General features: G+C 39.1%; 1 protein-coding gene across 6 annotated transcripts in view; it reads left to right on the top strand.

Moving 5' to 3' along the window:
- The window catches only part of SPIRE1 (spire type actin nucleation factor 1), an 81,678-nt gene that overhangs the window by 1,966 nt on the left and 64,178 nt on the right, over positions 1 to 15,534 (top strand). For all 6 annotated transcript variants that reach the window (XM_083746786.1, XM_083746784.1, XM_083746782.1 and 3 more), the window contains exon 2: positions 10,104 to 10,138. In XM_083746786.1, coding sequence (XP_083602912.1) covers positions 10,104 to 10,138 — 35 coding nt within the window. The remainder of the gene's footprint in view (positions 1 to 10,103; positions 10,139 to 15,534) is intronic.

Raw genomic sequence — 15,534 nt, 5'->3', positions numbered from 1 at the left:
GGGAAAATATGTTAAACAGATTAAGCAGTTATATATAATACACACTTTATGTCCATGACTAATGTAACACCATATTATCTTTGCCTTACATGTCTTAGCACGTGCCTTCAAAATCTCTGATTATACTAGTTACCTCAAACATACTTTAAAAAAAACCCAAATTAACGCAGTAAACCACTTTTCAAAGTCAGCTCTATAAACTCATTCTAGCAGCAAACAGATTGTACCTGTCATTTGACTGTGCAGTCAAAGAAACAATACATATGAAAAGTGACACATAGCATGCATTGTACAGATCCTGCATTTGCTGTGTATTGTTTAGTGAACATAATAAAACAAGAGTTGAAGTAATAAGACTTCAAATGGTGGTAATTTGATTTTAAAAATAGGACATCATATGAAATTTGTTTATTTTGTTGTTGTAAGAACAATAGGATAACCTATTGTAGACTTTAATGTTGGCATGACGCTCATTGTTGAGTACTCCATAATCTCCTTCAGAACACAGTAATGAATTCTTGAATTCTACAGCAAATACTAGACAGACTTTTTATACTAGCTGAGGAATAGGAAACCTTTATGTGCAGAATTATTTTATGTCACTGTCGAAGGATATTTTGTACTCCCATATGCCAGGACACAGAGTTAGTTCCATGTCAGAATGCAGTTCCTAGACAGGTTTTAACCTCAACATAACAAACAACAAGCATGAGTGGTATTTTGCAAAATGGTTTTTTGTTTGTTTGCCTGCAGACAGAAACATTCTGTATTTGAACACTCTTAATACTGGCTATGATTTGTGAAATAAAGATAATGGATGAAATCCAATGCTAGTAATACTCAGAGTAAACTCATTTAAACTAATGGATGAGTAAATTAATTTCAGTGGGTTTACTCTTGAGTATTATTACTATTATTATATTTATTTTCATCCTGCCTTTTTCCCTGACAGAGACTCAAGGCAGCTTACAGCTAAAACAGAAACAGCTTAAAATGGGGGAAAGCAATAATTAAAAAACATTTAAATATTAATATATTTATTTATATATGATCTATTAAAGATACAGATCATAATGAAAACACCACAGTACCAGCCCTTCCCCTAAAAGGAGTCAGTTCCCAAATACTATTGGAACAAGAAAGTCTTCACCTGGCTGCAATAAGAAGGAAGTTCCAAAGTCTGGGAGCAACCACTGAGAAAGCCCTTGACTATGACTTCGTTAGATATCACCCAATGTCTTTTACCTCTTTATCCCTTTATCCTATATTATTTTAACCATTCTTATTCCCCAAATGAGGGCAAGGGCACAGCATATGACATACTCTCAGCTGAATATTAGGTTTTGTACTTGCAAATAGCATAGCTTTTTCACTCTGCTGTAGGGAAGAAGGGTTTATAATAACAGAGATGTGGTATGTTTAGGTTTTCAGCTGAGACCGTCAGAGCAGCCACCTGCTCTGAGTCCACACACAGCAACATGACTCATCTGTCATGGCATTGTTAAGTTGACTTTTACGGTTTATTGTAGCATTTCCTACTTGTGGGTTCCTAAGACGGTGGTGAGAAGAGTTCCAAAGGAGGTGACAAGAAGCATATAGAAGTGAAGAGTGCAGAACCTTCCCCTGCCAGCTGCCTATCTTCAGAAAAACATAAACTACTTTCTAGAACAGCATAAGTAGTCTTAGTGCCATACTTTGTTGTCAGCCCTCATCACACACTGTGTCTGCCCACTGGTGTAGCATGTACAGAGCTGCTGCCACCATGAAGTGGCTTGGGCTAATTATCTGGATAATAACCTCTCAGTTGATGTGGGGCAAAACAATAGCCATGTTTGCACTTACAGAGCATGTTGGCTGTCATAATTTATCTCCTGGAAACATTCCAATGTTGCTGAGAGGAAAAAACCTCTCTGATGGTTTCCTTTGATCTGTTAATCCCACATATTTTAGACTATGACAGATTATTTTTAAGTGCATGAGTAAGGGTTAACACTGACAGGTAGATAATTTAAAATTATACCTCATATCCATTAGAATAAGCATCTCTAAGGTCCCTATTTCAGTACAGTCATACCTCGGGTTAAATATGCTTCGAGTTGAGCACGTTCGAGTTGCGCTCCTCAGCAACCCGGAAGTAACAGAGCGCGTTACTTCCGGGTTTCGCCACTTGCGCATGCGCGGACGCTCAAAATGACATCACGCGCATGTGCAGAAGCGGCGAAAAGCGACGCGTGCGCGCGCAGATGTGTCGTCGCTAGTTACGTTTACCTCCAGATGCCAACAGGGCTCCGGAACGGATCTCCTTTCATATCTAGAGGTACCACTGTATATATATGTTTTCATTTGTTAAACTAACATTAGAAATGTATCATGATCTTGTAAAGGAGATCTATGTGCAGAAGCAAGTGCGTATTCATACCATGCTGATTATCTGGGCCTCATAAAGCTGCATCTTTTTTTCTCCACTGGAGATGTACAACCCTGTCAAGGGACAGTAGTTGCCTGTAACTGCAACTTGATCATGGCCTTTGTTAACAAGAAAGGAAGCAGACACAAACTCTTGAGTATTAACTCTTTTATGAGAATGCGACAACTTTTGGTAGGGAAAGTTCAAGTTTTGTTTAAGACTGTGAAAGAGGATACAATCTGCCATTATGTCATCTAAGCTAAGGAAACAGCAAATGCCATAGACTTTGATTTAGGTTTCATTCCTGTGCTCATTTTCCTGTATGAATACAATGGTACTTACTTTTGAGTTAGCATATGTAAGACAGCTCTTATATGGATGTCTAACTGCCACGACTGGGCTCATTTGGTAGAGCAGGAGGCCCTTAATCTCAGGGTTGTGAGTTTGAGCCCTATGTTGAGCAAAAGATACCTGCAATGCAGAGGGTTGGACTAGATGACCCTCGTGGTCCCTTCCAACTCTACAATTCTATGGTTTTGCTTAACCTGATGAAAAAGTGGAGCATGTTATTACTGGAAGGAATTTGAAGATCAGATAGATTTAATCTTCTTTAGTGAATGGCTATCAGTTGGGTCATAACATTCCGCAAACAAAGTGGGTGGATGAAGGCAAACGCTATTAAGTAAATAAATTAAATGCAGCATACAAGCAAGCTATGCTATAATGCAAACTGCAAGATAATGTAATAAAACTCAGAATTATTAGAAACTGTGATCTGGAATAACATTGCCCTTCAAATATGGTAAAAAAATTGGACCCTGTTTACTTGTCTTTATCATGCCCACCCTGCTTAAAAGCTTATATCCAGTTCCAACTGTCTTTGAACCTCCAAGGGAAGGAATTTCTCCATCTCATCTTTCAAACCTATGTTTGCAAGTGTATATAAAATTCATTACTCTAGTAAACTATCAATGAGGTTCAAATCAAAATGTGCTAGATTAAATTATGCTAAAATACGAATCAGTTAACTAATAATAAAGTGCAAATCTCGGTATTCTTCACTGCCTCTAACAGAAATAGAACGGTAAGCGCTGACAGGCTTAGAGCCATTGAGAAAGAGATGAAACATACCTGGAGGAACCCTGAAGTTTGCAGAAGAAAAATACCCTCCAAAGTAGACCAATGAGGACTGAGCATTCTCAGTAGCTGCAGGACATTGAGTGTCAGTTAGAAAAGAAAAATGAGAAACTGGGGGTGGAATGTAATGTGCTGCAAGCCCCCTGTTAGCAGCTTCTTGGAGGTTAGGGCATGATTGGTTGGAAGGGCTCTTTAATAAGAACACTTTTGATAGGAAAGGGTGGGCTAGATACATTCTCCAGGCTGAGGGCCACATTGCTTCTTGGGCAGCTTGCCAGAGGCCACATGACTGTGATCGGACAGAGTTACAGAGTGGGTAGGGAATTGGATGTGCTACTTACTTTGATATAGCAAGCTACACTCTAGAAATGCAAAGTCAGAAGTTTCTGTACATACCCTTCTCTATCCATGCAACACACAACAGCGAATTCAGGTGGTGACCGCTGATAGGACTGGTGCCAAAAAGGGATACTGAGAAATGAGGGTGTTCTCAACATGCTCCAAGAAACAAGGGTTATGCAGAAGTACAGAAGGATTAAAATGTTCAGGTACACGTTGTTTGGTAATCTCCAGGAGCCACAGAATGAGTAGCAAAGAAAAATGGAAAATCAGATTGAGTGAATTGGCCTACTTGAATGCTTTAGTACGGAGAATAATATGCCTGGGTGACACTCCTGTTAGGAGCTTCAGATACATTGAAAATATTCGTTTAAAGTTGTGTTCATAGAATAAAAGAATTGAAACTTCCCAAGGTAACATTAATGACATTGCCCTGCCCTATATATGGGGAAACCCAGCCAGATGGGTGAGGTATAAATAAAATTATTATTATTATTATTATTATTATTATTATTATTAATCATATCAGTATACCCACAGAACAGAATTGTTCCAGTGACTTGAATTAGAGTGCTAGTCCAGTTGTAAATAATGACCTTGCATTAAATACTAAAGTCTAAAAATAATGTGAATAAAACTGCAGTGTCTCAAGATGGAGAATTGACCTATTGTTTGCTAGAAAGTAATTACACAGGAAAATACACTAGCATTTTAAAGACTGTTTGACATGCTAGTTTTTCTATAAATATTATTAAACATTTGATACCTTAATACATTTTTTTAAAAAAATCTACAACTCATAACAATTATGTGGATGAAATTACAACTTGATAGTTCTTACAGTGTTTAGGAGTGTTTAGGAGCGATTATCATTCAGTAAATGAAGGCTTTTTATAGAGCAATCATATTTGTTTATTCAGCAGTAAGCTCAATATAGATTTCAGTGAGACTTACTTCTGATGTGTAAGGGATTGCAGCTTTAATTGAGTGATACTTCTCTAAGTCACTAGATTTGTTTTAAGGACACATGGGCTTCTCAGTGACATTTATTGGCTCAGTTTCTATCTTGATTGGCACAGAATTGGAATACTGATTCAGTATGGTGTATATGGTTAAGTGACTATGTGCTTGTATTTTGCTGCTGGATAGTGCTTTTTCTGGAGAAACCTCAAGCGTGTCATAAGGCACGTATGTGTAGTCCTTCCCTTTTTATTGAATCTACTTATGTCTGTTATTGGTTCAAGAGTGAGGTACAAAGTCTTCTAGACTACAGTAGTTGGCTGAATGAAGCAGAATGTGCTATGTAACCTACTAGGCTTAAGATGAAGTTCAAGAACTCTTGCTCTAAACTTAATAACAATTAAAATCACAGTGGAACAAATACCAGTCAAAACTTTTCCTTTCACTTACTTCTATGAAGGCTGATCTTATGCCTGTTGTTTTGGGCACTAGAAACATGTAGTTTTATAGTCAACACAAAAGCTTTTATAGGCAACACAAAATTTCCATAATTCTTTTTTACGTGATCTCTTTTTTCAGTTGAGATCAGATTTTTAAAGCAGCCAAAATGCTTTCCTTCTCCAAGTACGACTTTCAAGATAAATTGTTTGCTAGGATAGGCTATATGTTGTGATTTTTCAAGGGCTTAATACTGTATTATTCTCTTGAAAGTTTAGAAAATACATTAGAGACAGAAATCAAGAAATTTCAGGGTTTTAAGGTTTACTAATTTAGTAGGGGTTTTATTCCTTTACTGAACGTTTGATGAAAAAGTTATAAGATTAACAGTGCCTGTCATTCATATGTGGTACACCCTGTAGTTCATTGTTCAAATATACTAATTATTTTATTGTTAATATCTTAGGGCACAGTAAGAACATATTATGCAGTCTTCTTACAGGGAAAATATATGTGCAAGGCTGGTTTCTCTTAATTCTTTCTTCTAGCCTGCTTTTCTATCTGTCATTAATGAGCAAAAAGCCATCTATTGTTGAGTTTCGTTTATAATGAAATATGATTTTATTTCCTTAACAAGGTACACACCCAGTTGAGCACTGAGATGTAAAGTGATTTTTTGGGTTGATTTAACATTACTTTGAATATTAGCCCTAGTTCTCACTAAGGTGGCAAAGGTGTGCCAGGGTTTTACTGCTTTAGGTTTCAATGGGAGGCTCACAGGATTGAACATTCCCCCATATAATATAAATAAAAATATATATCCACATAGTCAGGTAGCATGTCAGGCTACAGCCTTTCCTCCTGAAATCTAGTTTTCTGTGTGCAGAGAATTTGTATGAAGGAGCAATCAGTCACGTCAGTTACCATCCACAGGCTGAAGTACCACTGTTCAGATAGAGCTTTACAAACTCATGAGTACTAGACTTCAATTGTGGAGTCTCTTTTTATGTAATGGAGTTTGAAAGGGTAGACTGCAGCACTCTCAGATAACATTACAGAGCTAAATCTAAAGCCCGTAATTATAACTAAAAGCTGGCCAGAGCTTCTGGAGCTACAGTCTGAATGTTTTTTATTGCTCCAGGGTGCTTTGGGGGGAGGCAATGATAATTGAGTTTTATGTCTTAAGTTTTATGCTGGCATTTTGAGTATTTTTATTTTATCTAGAATATTGTAACACATTTGAAGTAGATGACCTCTTTTCTCAAACAGCAAAGAGTCTTGTGACACCTTAACACCTAACAAATTGATGTATCAAACTTTGGTTAATTCAAATCCGCTTCATCAGATTCAGGAAGTGTAATCCTCAATTGGCAGCTGAGGATTATACATGTATTTATTAAATTTATATCCTGCCTTTCCGAAGGAGTCTGGGGCAAAAAACACGCAAGTGATAAAACATCTTAAAAATATCTTTGAAACAATTTATCTTTCAAACATCTTTAAATGCATTTGGTAAAATAGACTTTAGCCTATGAAAGCTTATGCCAAAATAAATTGGTTAGTATTTAATGTGCCACAGGAACCTTTGAATAGAAAAGGAGTTGAATGTCTAAAGGAGGATAAAGAGATTGTTCCAAGCATGGCTAGAATTGCCTGGTCAATCCAGAGGGCTTGCTAATACCATTTCTCTACCCTCAGATAAATTACAGCAGCTCTTAAGTGCTTCCCTGCTTGACAATAAAAAGGGAAGTGGTGGCAGTTTAATGAATATAAGAGGAATGCACCTTATACCCTGTTTATCTCATAAGGGAGATGTGGGAGTGATTGCCCCATGGTTAAATAAATCAGTGAATGTGTGATTCCAGTTAATGCATGTTTTCAATATATAGAGAGGAGCCTTGGAAAGTGTGAATGAGGAAGGAAAGTGGGAGAGGCCAGTGTCTGTATTCTTTACAAGAACTTCTATTGAAATTGAGTCATAGATTTGTATGACTCAGTTAAGTGTCAAGTCTTCAAAGTCAGCAGGGCAAAATGTTAGACATATACTGTCATAACTTCCTGAAAAGTGGGGGAAATAAAAGCATGGCTAGAATTGCAGCATGCTGAAGAACTTGACAAGCCAGACTTTAAAGTTGTATTTTAAAAACATTTTTTAATATCTGGATTTAGTGAAGTCTGCAAATCTGTTCATCATGAAGATAGCCCCTTCTTGTGCACAAAGTATGCTCACTTCCCATCCACCTAAGTGGATCTTTGTGACTCCTAATTTGTCATCCTCCTTTTAGACCAGCAGCTGGTGCTGAACATATGAACCTCCTCCCTTCACAGTTCCTTTCAGCTTTGATAATGAGGTGTTGCTGTCATCCACCACTGCATCCCATCCCAACATGGATAGAGTGGTGAACCTTGACATGCTCTCTGACTTCTGGCAAATCATTTCTTAGCCTAACCTACCTCACATGGTTTTGTGCAAATACACTGTCCATCTTCATATTGTATAAATCTTTAATCTTTTAATAAAAATATCCAAGGAGAATAACATTTAGAATATTTTAGTACGTACTTTTTTGTGAGAATAAAAGGAGGAATCATTCATACATGGCATCCTGAATGCATTGCAGTAAGAGATGACTAAAAGTTTCATAGTCAATAAAAGTGGGGAGGTGGCTATTGCAGAGAGGCAGAGGAAGAAGCAACGAGACCCTAACCTAGCTTCAGCTTGGGGATGACAGTGCGAGTTCATGATCTTAAATATGGTGCAACACTTCAGAGAGTGGTTTGTAGCATGATTTAGACTGTCTGCTGTACTTCTTCTCAGCATGGAGCTGCGGAGGCTGTGAGGCAAAGGTTGTTGCTAGTTTTGTGCTGAGCTTTGGAGATCCTTGCTTCAGACGTTCAGCATGGCATCAGTTGCGTGGCGAGTTCCCGCCCCCCACCAGGATAAATAAAGACACGAGACACCATAATTAAGGTTAATTGGGCGAATTAGGCCACAACTTTATTGAATTCAGGAATGAGAGGCATTGGCTTAGGCATTGGTCCTATCGACTATCCGGCTCCAGCCCATTTGCTGGAGACACGGGGAAGGGTTAACCTTATATCGGGGGAGACTCCCGCGAGGCACGTCGGCTAGGAGCTCCCCCGGGTCACCGCTCTGGGGCGTGCCTTTGGCCCACACCTCCATAGGCTTCGGACAGGGCCACGCCCCCCGGAGTCCTTTAACGGACCACCCTTCGCTCACTGGGGGGAGGTGATGGCGTTCCTCCCCCCCCACACATCCTCTTAACCCCTTCATACCAATGCCTACCGCCAATGCCGGAAAGTTGTGACGAGTTGCTACGAGGTAGGCGAAAAACCAAAAGGCTACAAATTGCCAATTGGGAAAAATTCCTACCATGCCCCTTGCGGCGACAGACCGAAGTCCATAGCAAAGTCAAAGACCTACCTAAAGCATACCTAAAGGGAGGGAGGGTGGGAAAACGTGAGGGCTAGCCGGCGAAAAGAGGGCAAGCCCCCTCTGCTCCGGCCCTAAATAGGGCAGACCTGGCCGGGATTCCCCTGTTCTCGCGGGGGCTGAAACCAGCCCCCGCTCACGTGGGGGTGGGCGTGAAGCCCGCAACCCCACCTCCTGGGCAGGCCGGAAGTGGCTATACCAGACTCCACCCCTCTGAGGCCAGGGCCAGCATGTATTTTAGCTGGCTACTAAGGCCAATCAAAATTTGTCTATCCCTTTTTAAGGCTGATTTTTTTGGTAACAATTTTGTTAATATTTATTTATTCAAAAGCAGAATAAAATGAAGGTTGTGAAATACTGGCTAACTTGTCAATCAAATTGTGCACAGCTTATTGCTTCCAGGGTTATTTGCTTGTGTCAGGTTAAGTTATGCATGTGCAGGATGGAGGAGGTATAAATATGCATCACATTATCTGATTCAGTAGAAGACATTTTCATAATGTTATTTTCTCTCCCAATGAGTTTGTGAGAACATTTTTTTCTGAGTTACTGGGAAACTCAGACAATGAGAGGGGAACACCTTGGTTGTTTGTTAAGATGCTTATCTTAAGAAAGAGAAACTTTCTTGGGGGATTGTATATATTTCATGGAACAGACAAATACTTGTTCAGATTTCATTGAGTGGCAGATTTAAAATTTAAAAAATGTATATAGCAGTGCACCAGTAACAATTAAGCCTCACCATGAACAGTGCATGTACAACCAGGGCCCAGATCCTTGCTCCATCTTCCTCCAGCAGTGGATTAGAAGAAGAAAGTACGGAAGCGTAAAATGATCAATTTACATAGGCCATCTGAGAAAGGAAGAGTCCTGGAGACTCAACTATACAGCTCTGAATAAAACATTTTAAGTGTGTTTTAAATGGAATATACAATGTGATACTACATGGCAATGGTGAGCGTTTTTATATGTATGTATATGTGTACGTTTTTAATATATGTGTACATTCCACCCCAGTGCATTTCCTCGCTTCCATGTAGCACCTGTATGGAGTGAAAGGAATAGTATTCCCATTTACCACAATCCCTGAAGATTTTTGCTTTGCACAGAGTTCTCAGGAAGAAAGAAGCAACACAGCTTCTTCTCTTCCTAAGTACCTGTACAAAGTGAAAGGATCACCTCCTTCTCTGGTCATCTGCAGTATGCAATGAACAGGGAAATGTAATAGTACATGGATGATGGGAGTTGTAGTCTACATGGGGAAAGAGGATGCATCAGATTTTTTTCTAATCTTTTCTAATCTTGTTTTTGGAATTGATTGTTTATTTTTAAAAGGTGAAAATAACTCTTTTTTGTTTTTAATTTCAGGTAAATCAGAACATTTACGCTGTCCAGAAACAGAGGTAAGAACTTGTAAAAGTGTTTGTTCTGTTTGATACACTAGTGTATCTTAGGGCATTTATATATAGCTCTCCCAGGTATCTGTATTGATATGCTGAGAGAGCACTGCCACAGGGGAGAGAAATGTGTGCAGTCTGTCTCTGAATACAGAAGAAAGCTTCAAGCAGTGGAGCTTTCAAAATGCAAATGCTAAGCAGGGAAAGGACTTCTTTTGGCTAGGCAGATGCTGCATTGGAGGGAAGAGCAAAAGGGTCAAGCAGTCCACAATCAGAGCAGCCCTTCCTCTTTTTCAGCTTTCCCAACTTTTCCAGCTTTTTGCTGTCCTTGACCAGCACCATCAACTGTGTCTGCAATGGTCTATGTGAAAGCCCTATGCAAGCAGCTTCACACTAGTGTTAGAAACTGAGATATGAAAGCTAGGAGCTAAATGGCACCTTAAACCTAGGTTATGGGCACAACAACGGAATGTCTAGGTGTGCCTTTTTTATAACAAGAATACAAAGCTGAAAATGAATGAACTGCAGCTAAAATATTATGTTCATTTTTCACATGGTCTAGTCCTTCCCCTGCCCACCCTCCTAATATTCTTAAGAGGGTCTCTTCTCCAGTCTTCAGAGGGTAGCTGGAAGTGGGGAACCAGAAAAAGGTCCTCCTTTTCTTCCACTCTGCAGTTTTAATCTGAAATTTTAGGTGCAGTACCTCGCCCAGAGCTCAGAAACTGCTCACATGAATGAAATTCCATGTTGCAAAATACGCTTAGAACAATGGGAGTTTCGAACAGTGCTTCACACTGCTCCTTACACCCCCAAAAACTAAGGGTACAACTAGCAGCGTTTCAAAATGTTTCCCACTGCTCCTGAAAGCTCTGAAAGTCAGGTTTAATTCACACATGCTGATTTCACAGCACTGTCAGTTATTTTCTCATAGGAAAAACTTGAGCTCTTTAAAGAATATGAGGGCTGTGTTTGACCCATGTTTATTTCTTTTTAGTGCTGAGAGAAATCTGTATGATTCCGCTTATTGTCTTAACGGCTGTACCCAATGCTAGGGAAATTTCCCAGGAGCACTTACATATTATTTGATACAGTTGTATCCTGCCCTTCCTCCATAGAGCTTAAAGTGGTATTTTAACCTCAAAATACCCCTGGAAGAGAGGTTGGTTGAGTGATGGCAACTTGCTCGAACAATGTGGTGAGTTTTGCAAGAATTTGGACATAGGATTTCCACCACATTAAAAACCATTTTAGCCACTGTGTGGGAATATAAAGTTTCTATAAAGAACAAGATCCAACCTCTTTCCAGGCAGAGTTTTTGTAGCTTTTGCCCTCACCTGTCGGTCAGGGTAAACTGGGAGCCTTGTGTGGCTGATCTGTATCTCTACCACCTTGCCTCAAGGGCTCTCTCACATGACAATGCTACTGTTGACTGAGTTCTCTCTTTTGGTGAAAAGGGTATTTGATAGTAATCAGTTTTCTTTGGAGGCATTGATTTGGCTACTGAGTTTCTAGGATTTAGGGACTTGGATAGTTATTGTTTCTGACTCATATGCTGGCTTCTGTATCTCAATGGCCCTGTGCTTGCTATGCTGCTGCTGAGATTTAATATGCAACTGCCCCCTGGTTTTTGTCACTATTTTTAATACACTAGAAATACACTGAATTACTAAGTGGTGGGAAGATCTCTGTACCTTCTGGAAATAAAGATCAGCTGTGTTTTACCAGAGCTTGGAAAAGATAGAAAATCATTCATTGTGACCTTAAAACATACTATTCACTGCTGCAGCTCCTGTCATATGACATCATGCATAAAATTCAAAATAGTTCTTTTTTAGAAACAAAAATAAGCTTGCCATGTGAGTGGAATAGAAATACTTTTTTTATATATATAGAAATAGCATGATGTGGAGAAAGTGGGTATAGATGTTTTTCTCCCTCTCTCATAACAGTAGGACTCAGGGACATCCAATGAAACTGAGTCTTGGAAGATTCAGGATAGACAAAATACGTGCTACTTCACACTACGGAATTAACTATGGAATTCTCTCCCACAAAATGCGGCTATCAACTTAGTTGGCTTTAGAAGATTAGATGAATTTATGAAAGATAAGGCTATTGCCATGATGGGTATGTGCCAGAAACTGAGGAGTGGTGGCTGGATTTGGGTGAGTGGGCACCGGAAGAAGGGGGGTTGGAGACTGACTTGGAGGAAGGGATCAGTGATCTGGGGGAGCCAGTAACAGCCAGGAGATGAGAGGCAGGAGAAGCTGCGAGATTGGAGAGTGAAGAACAGGTGCAGGAGGAGAGAGAGAGAGGTCAAGCTGGTGTAAAGGGCTTCCACACCTCCTCCTTCTGCCTCCACCTCCTGCTCTACTGTCTCCCAGGACCAGAAGAGGATTGAAGCAGGAAGAGCAAAAGGTTAAACGCAGGTGGGGTCATTATCTGCTTGCAAGCAGCTGGAGGGGGGCAAGAACAACATAAATGGAGGTTGAGGGCAGGGCTTCTTTGTTCAGCAACTCCCTCATCGGGTGCACACCTGGAAGTAGCTGATACACGTAGGCCTGATAGACATGCCTTTTGCTAACGTGTACTTTTGACAATAAAGTGTTAGCTGTTTACTCAGGATGTCCATTCCTCCAGCACTGTGACAGTATGTTGTAACTCCACTGTCAGAAGCAGTATGGCTCTGAACACCAGTTTCTGGGAATTGTGGGTTATGCCCATGTTCTGTTTGCATACTTCTCATAGGTGTTTGGGTGGCCACTGTGAGAACATTGTGCTGGACTAGGTGGGCCTCTGTCCTGATCCATCAAGGTTTTCTTATATTCTTATATCATGCTCAAAAGCAAAATAGGTATAGTCTGTCAATGACACCTGCAGCAAATGTTTTGAATAGTTATTTCAAATTACTATGTTATATTCTTCCTTCTGGTTTCTTCGTCTGTCTTATCACTCTTGACCGCTCTTGACTTCTGTTAGCCTTTTCAGGACTTTGCCTGCCATTTTGTGGGCTTCAGCTTCTGTCCCTTACCCACTGTCTGTCCTGCACCTTTTTAAGATCAGAGAAATGCAGCTTAGCATTTGTGGGTGGCAATTATTATTATTATTATTATTATTATTATTATTATTATTATTATTATTATTAATAATAATAATAATAAACATATTGTAGGATTAATAGATACAATTATTAATCATCATCTATGGTCTGTACAATGTAATAGTAAAATAGAACAATTCAGTTTTGAGATTTTTTTTCTTGGGAGTTTGCAAAAAATGCTTGGGCTTGCCTCGTGTTCCTTATTTCAAGGAATACTTCCCTGTTTAATAAGGAACAGGGGACAAACCTCCATGGAAGGCAAAACAAAGTTTTAGGCCAGTAACATACATTAAATTAAAGATTCAGTTTAATAAAATGGCAGTGTACAATACAAGTTTTTGTTCTTTTCTTCAGCATTTATAGCACAAACATTCTGCTTGGCCTTTGAAAATATGTACAGTAGGACAGAATGTGACAAATAACTGAGGTAGCCCAGCCAAAGTACTTTCATGGTTCAGTTGGAAAGGCAGCTCTAGTACTCTCAAAGGCAAAGAGAACCTTCAATCATTATTTCCAAAACTGTCTGAGAAATCTTAATACAAAAGCTGTTTACTATGCAATATGACTAGGGTAGTATTTTTATCATCATATGCAGGACTGAAGCTAGTAAGTGGTAAAGTTTATTAAAGGTTATGTACATAATTATAGGCTAAAAATAGAAAATATATTGTGAACTACAGTGTAGGGTAAAAAAAGGCTTGCATAAGAATTGTTCTGGGTCCCTAAATAATGGGTGTAGAAACCTATAATGTGCACTATTTGGGATATTACAATTTTGTGTATATTCATGAACTTTGTGTTTAAAAAGTTGGTTGCAGCATAGTTTGGTAGACACAATTTCAGATACAATGATGTCTCTGAAGTGGCAGCTGCAGAAGGTACAGTGATTAGCCACTCTTTCCCTCTGTGGAATGCTCCTGAATACTAGTTGCTGGCAAGCACAAATGAGGTGTGTGTCTGGTTGGTCATCGTGATAAAAGAACTCTGGACTAGATGGACCTTTGGCCTGAATTAGCAAGTGTCTTCTTACAGCTCAGCAGCCCATTTGTCCCTGAACCCACTTGACTTGACCTACTCCATGCTTATTAAATAACATATATTAACATATATTATATTAACATATATTAAGTTCTCATGTAGTTACAACCCAAGTGTGGAGTACTTATCTGTTCCATCAAGTGTGGACGTGTATAGAGAGAGATGTATCCTTCAAAATAAAATCCTAAATTGAACAAGTTAATATATTTTCCCCCACCTTAGCTGAAGGACAATTATTTGCTTTAAAAGTTTCAATAATTGAAATTGGATAATATAAATTGTAGGCATGATCCAATCCATTGCTTAAGAAGCAGGCATTCTGTGATAGAAGTGGGAGTTGCTGGCATTTAATTGTGCTTGTGTACTGACACAGTAGATTACTAAATTTCATATTTAACCAGCTCTAGCATCTCCACTATTTTTTATGTACAATCAGATGTAACTTTTGCAAAAGTTGAAATTAAAAGAGGGAAATCTTCCCAAGTTCAACATGTTTATTTGATACATGCACTTCCACAGTTACATTGTAAAAGACATTGTGTTTATATGAAAGCATTTTGGAGATGAAGAATCTTGATGATTTGGGTGGGGGTGGGGGCCTCATGGCAGAAGAGAGGAAGGGGAAGTTCCATTTGCTTGGGCAGAAATCCATTATACCGGCAGGCTGACACTATTAGAGGTGACCCTATATTATATATGCATTATTGTATTTCATTTCGTTTCGTTTGGAAATGAAATAGTAAGGGTGTTGGGCAGGAGGGCATTCTCCCCTGTGTAGTTAGCTGAATGCTGTTGGATTCATGTTGCAACCAGCCTAAGAGACATATGAGCTTGACAGATCAAAATCCTGAAGAACAGGTGTAGATCTCCTGAGATTGTATCTCATAGGCTAGTCATTGTGCATTAATTACAATTGGCTATTTGTACAGCAGACTTTTACTTCAGTGCTGCACTTCTAGCTATGTCTGTGGTAGAGTGCTCTTTCTCGTTGTTTGCCAAAGCATTTTTGTATGGTGCAAATGCTGCTGATGTGTCAGAAGTATACTTTATCTGAGATCTTAAAAAGTATGTGCTTTGTGACTGCAAATGCTATTTTACCGGTAATTAGTTTTTGTAACAACATAATTAGCCATGCATTGGATTTTAAAAATACTATTTTAATTCATCACTACTGGATTTTCAGTTATAATGAATAATTTTATTTGTTTCAGGTTTGATTCTTTGCACAAATGACTATTGTTTATTTTATTTACTTAAAACTATG

The sequence above is a fragment of the Podarcis gaigeae genome (genome assembly GCF_964106915.1).
Source record: "Podarcis gaigeae genome assembly, chromosome: 7".
Classification (NCBI taxonomy): Eukaryota; Metazoa; Chordata; class Lepidosauria; order Squamata; family Lacertidae; genus Podarcis; species Podarcis gaigeae.
This window is presented reverse-complemented; position numbering and strand designations above follow the sequence as displayed.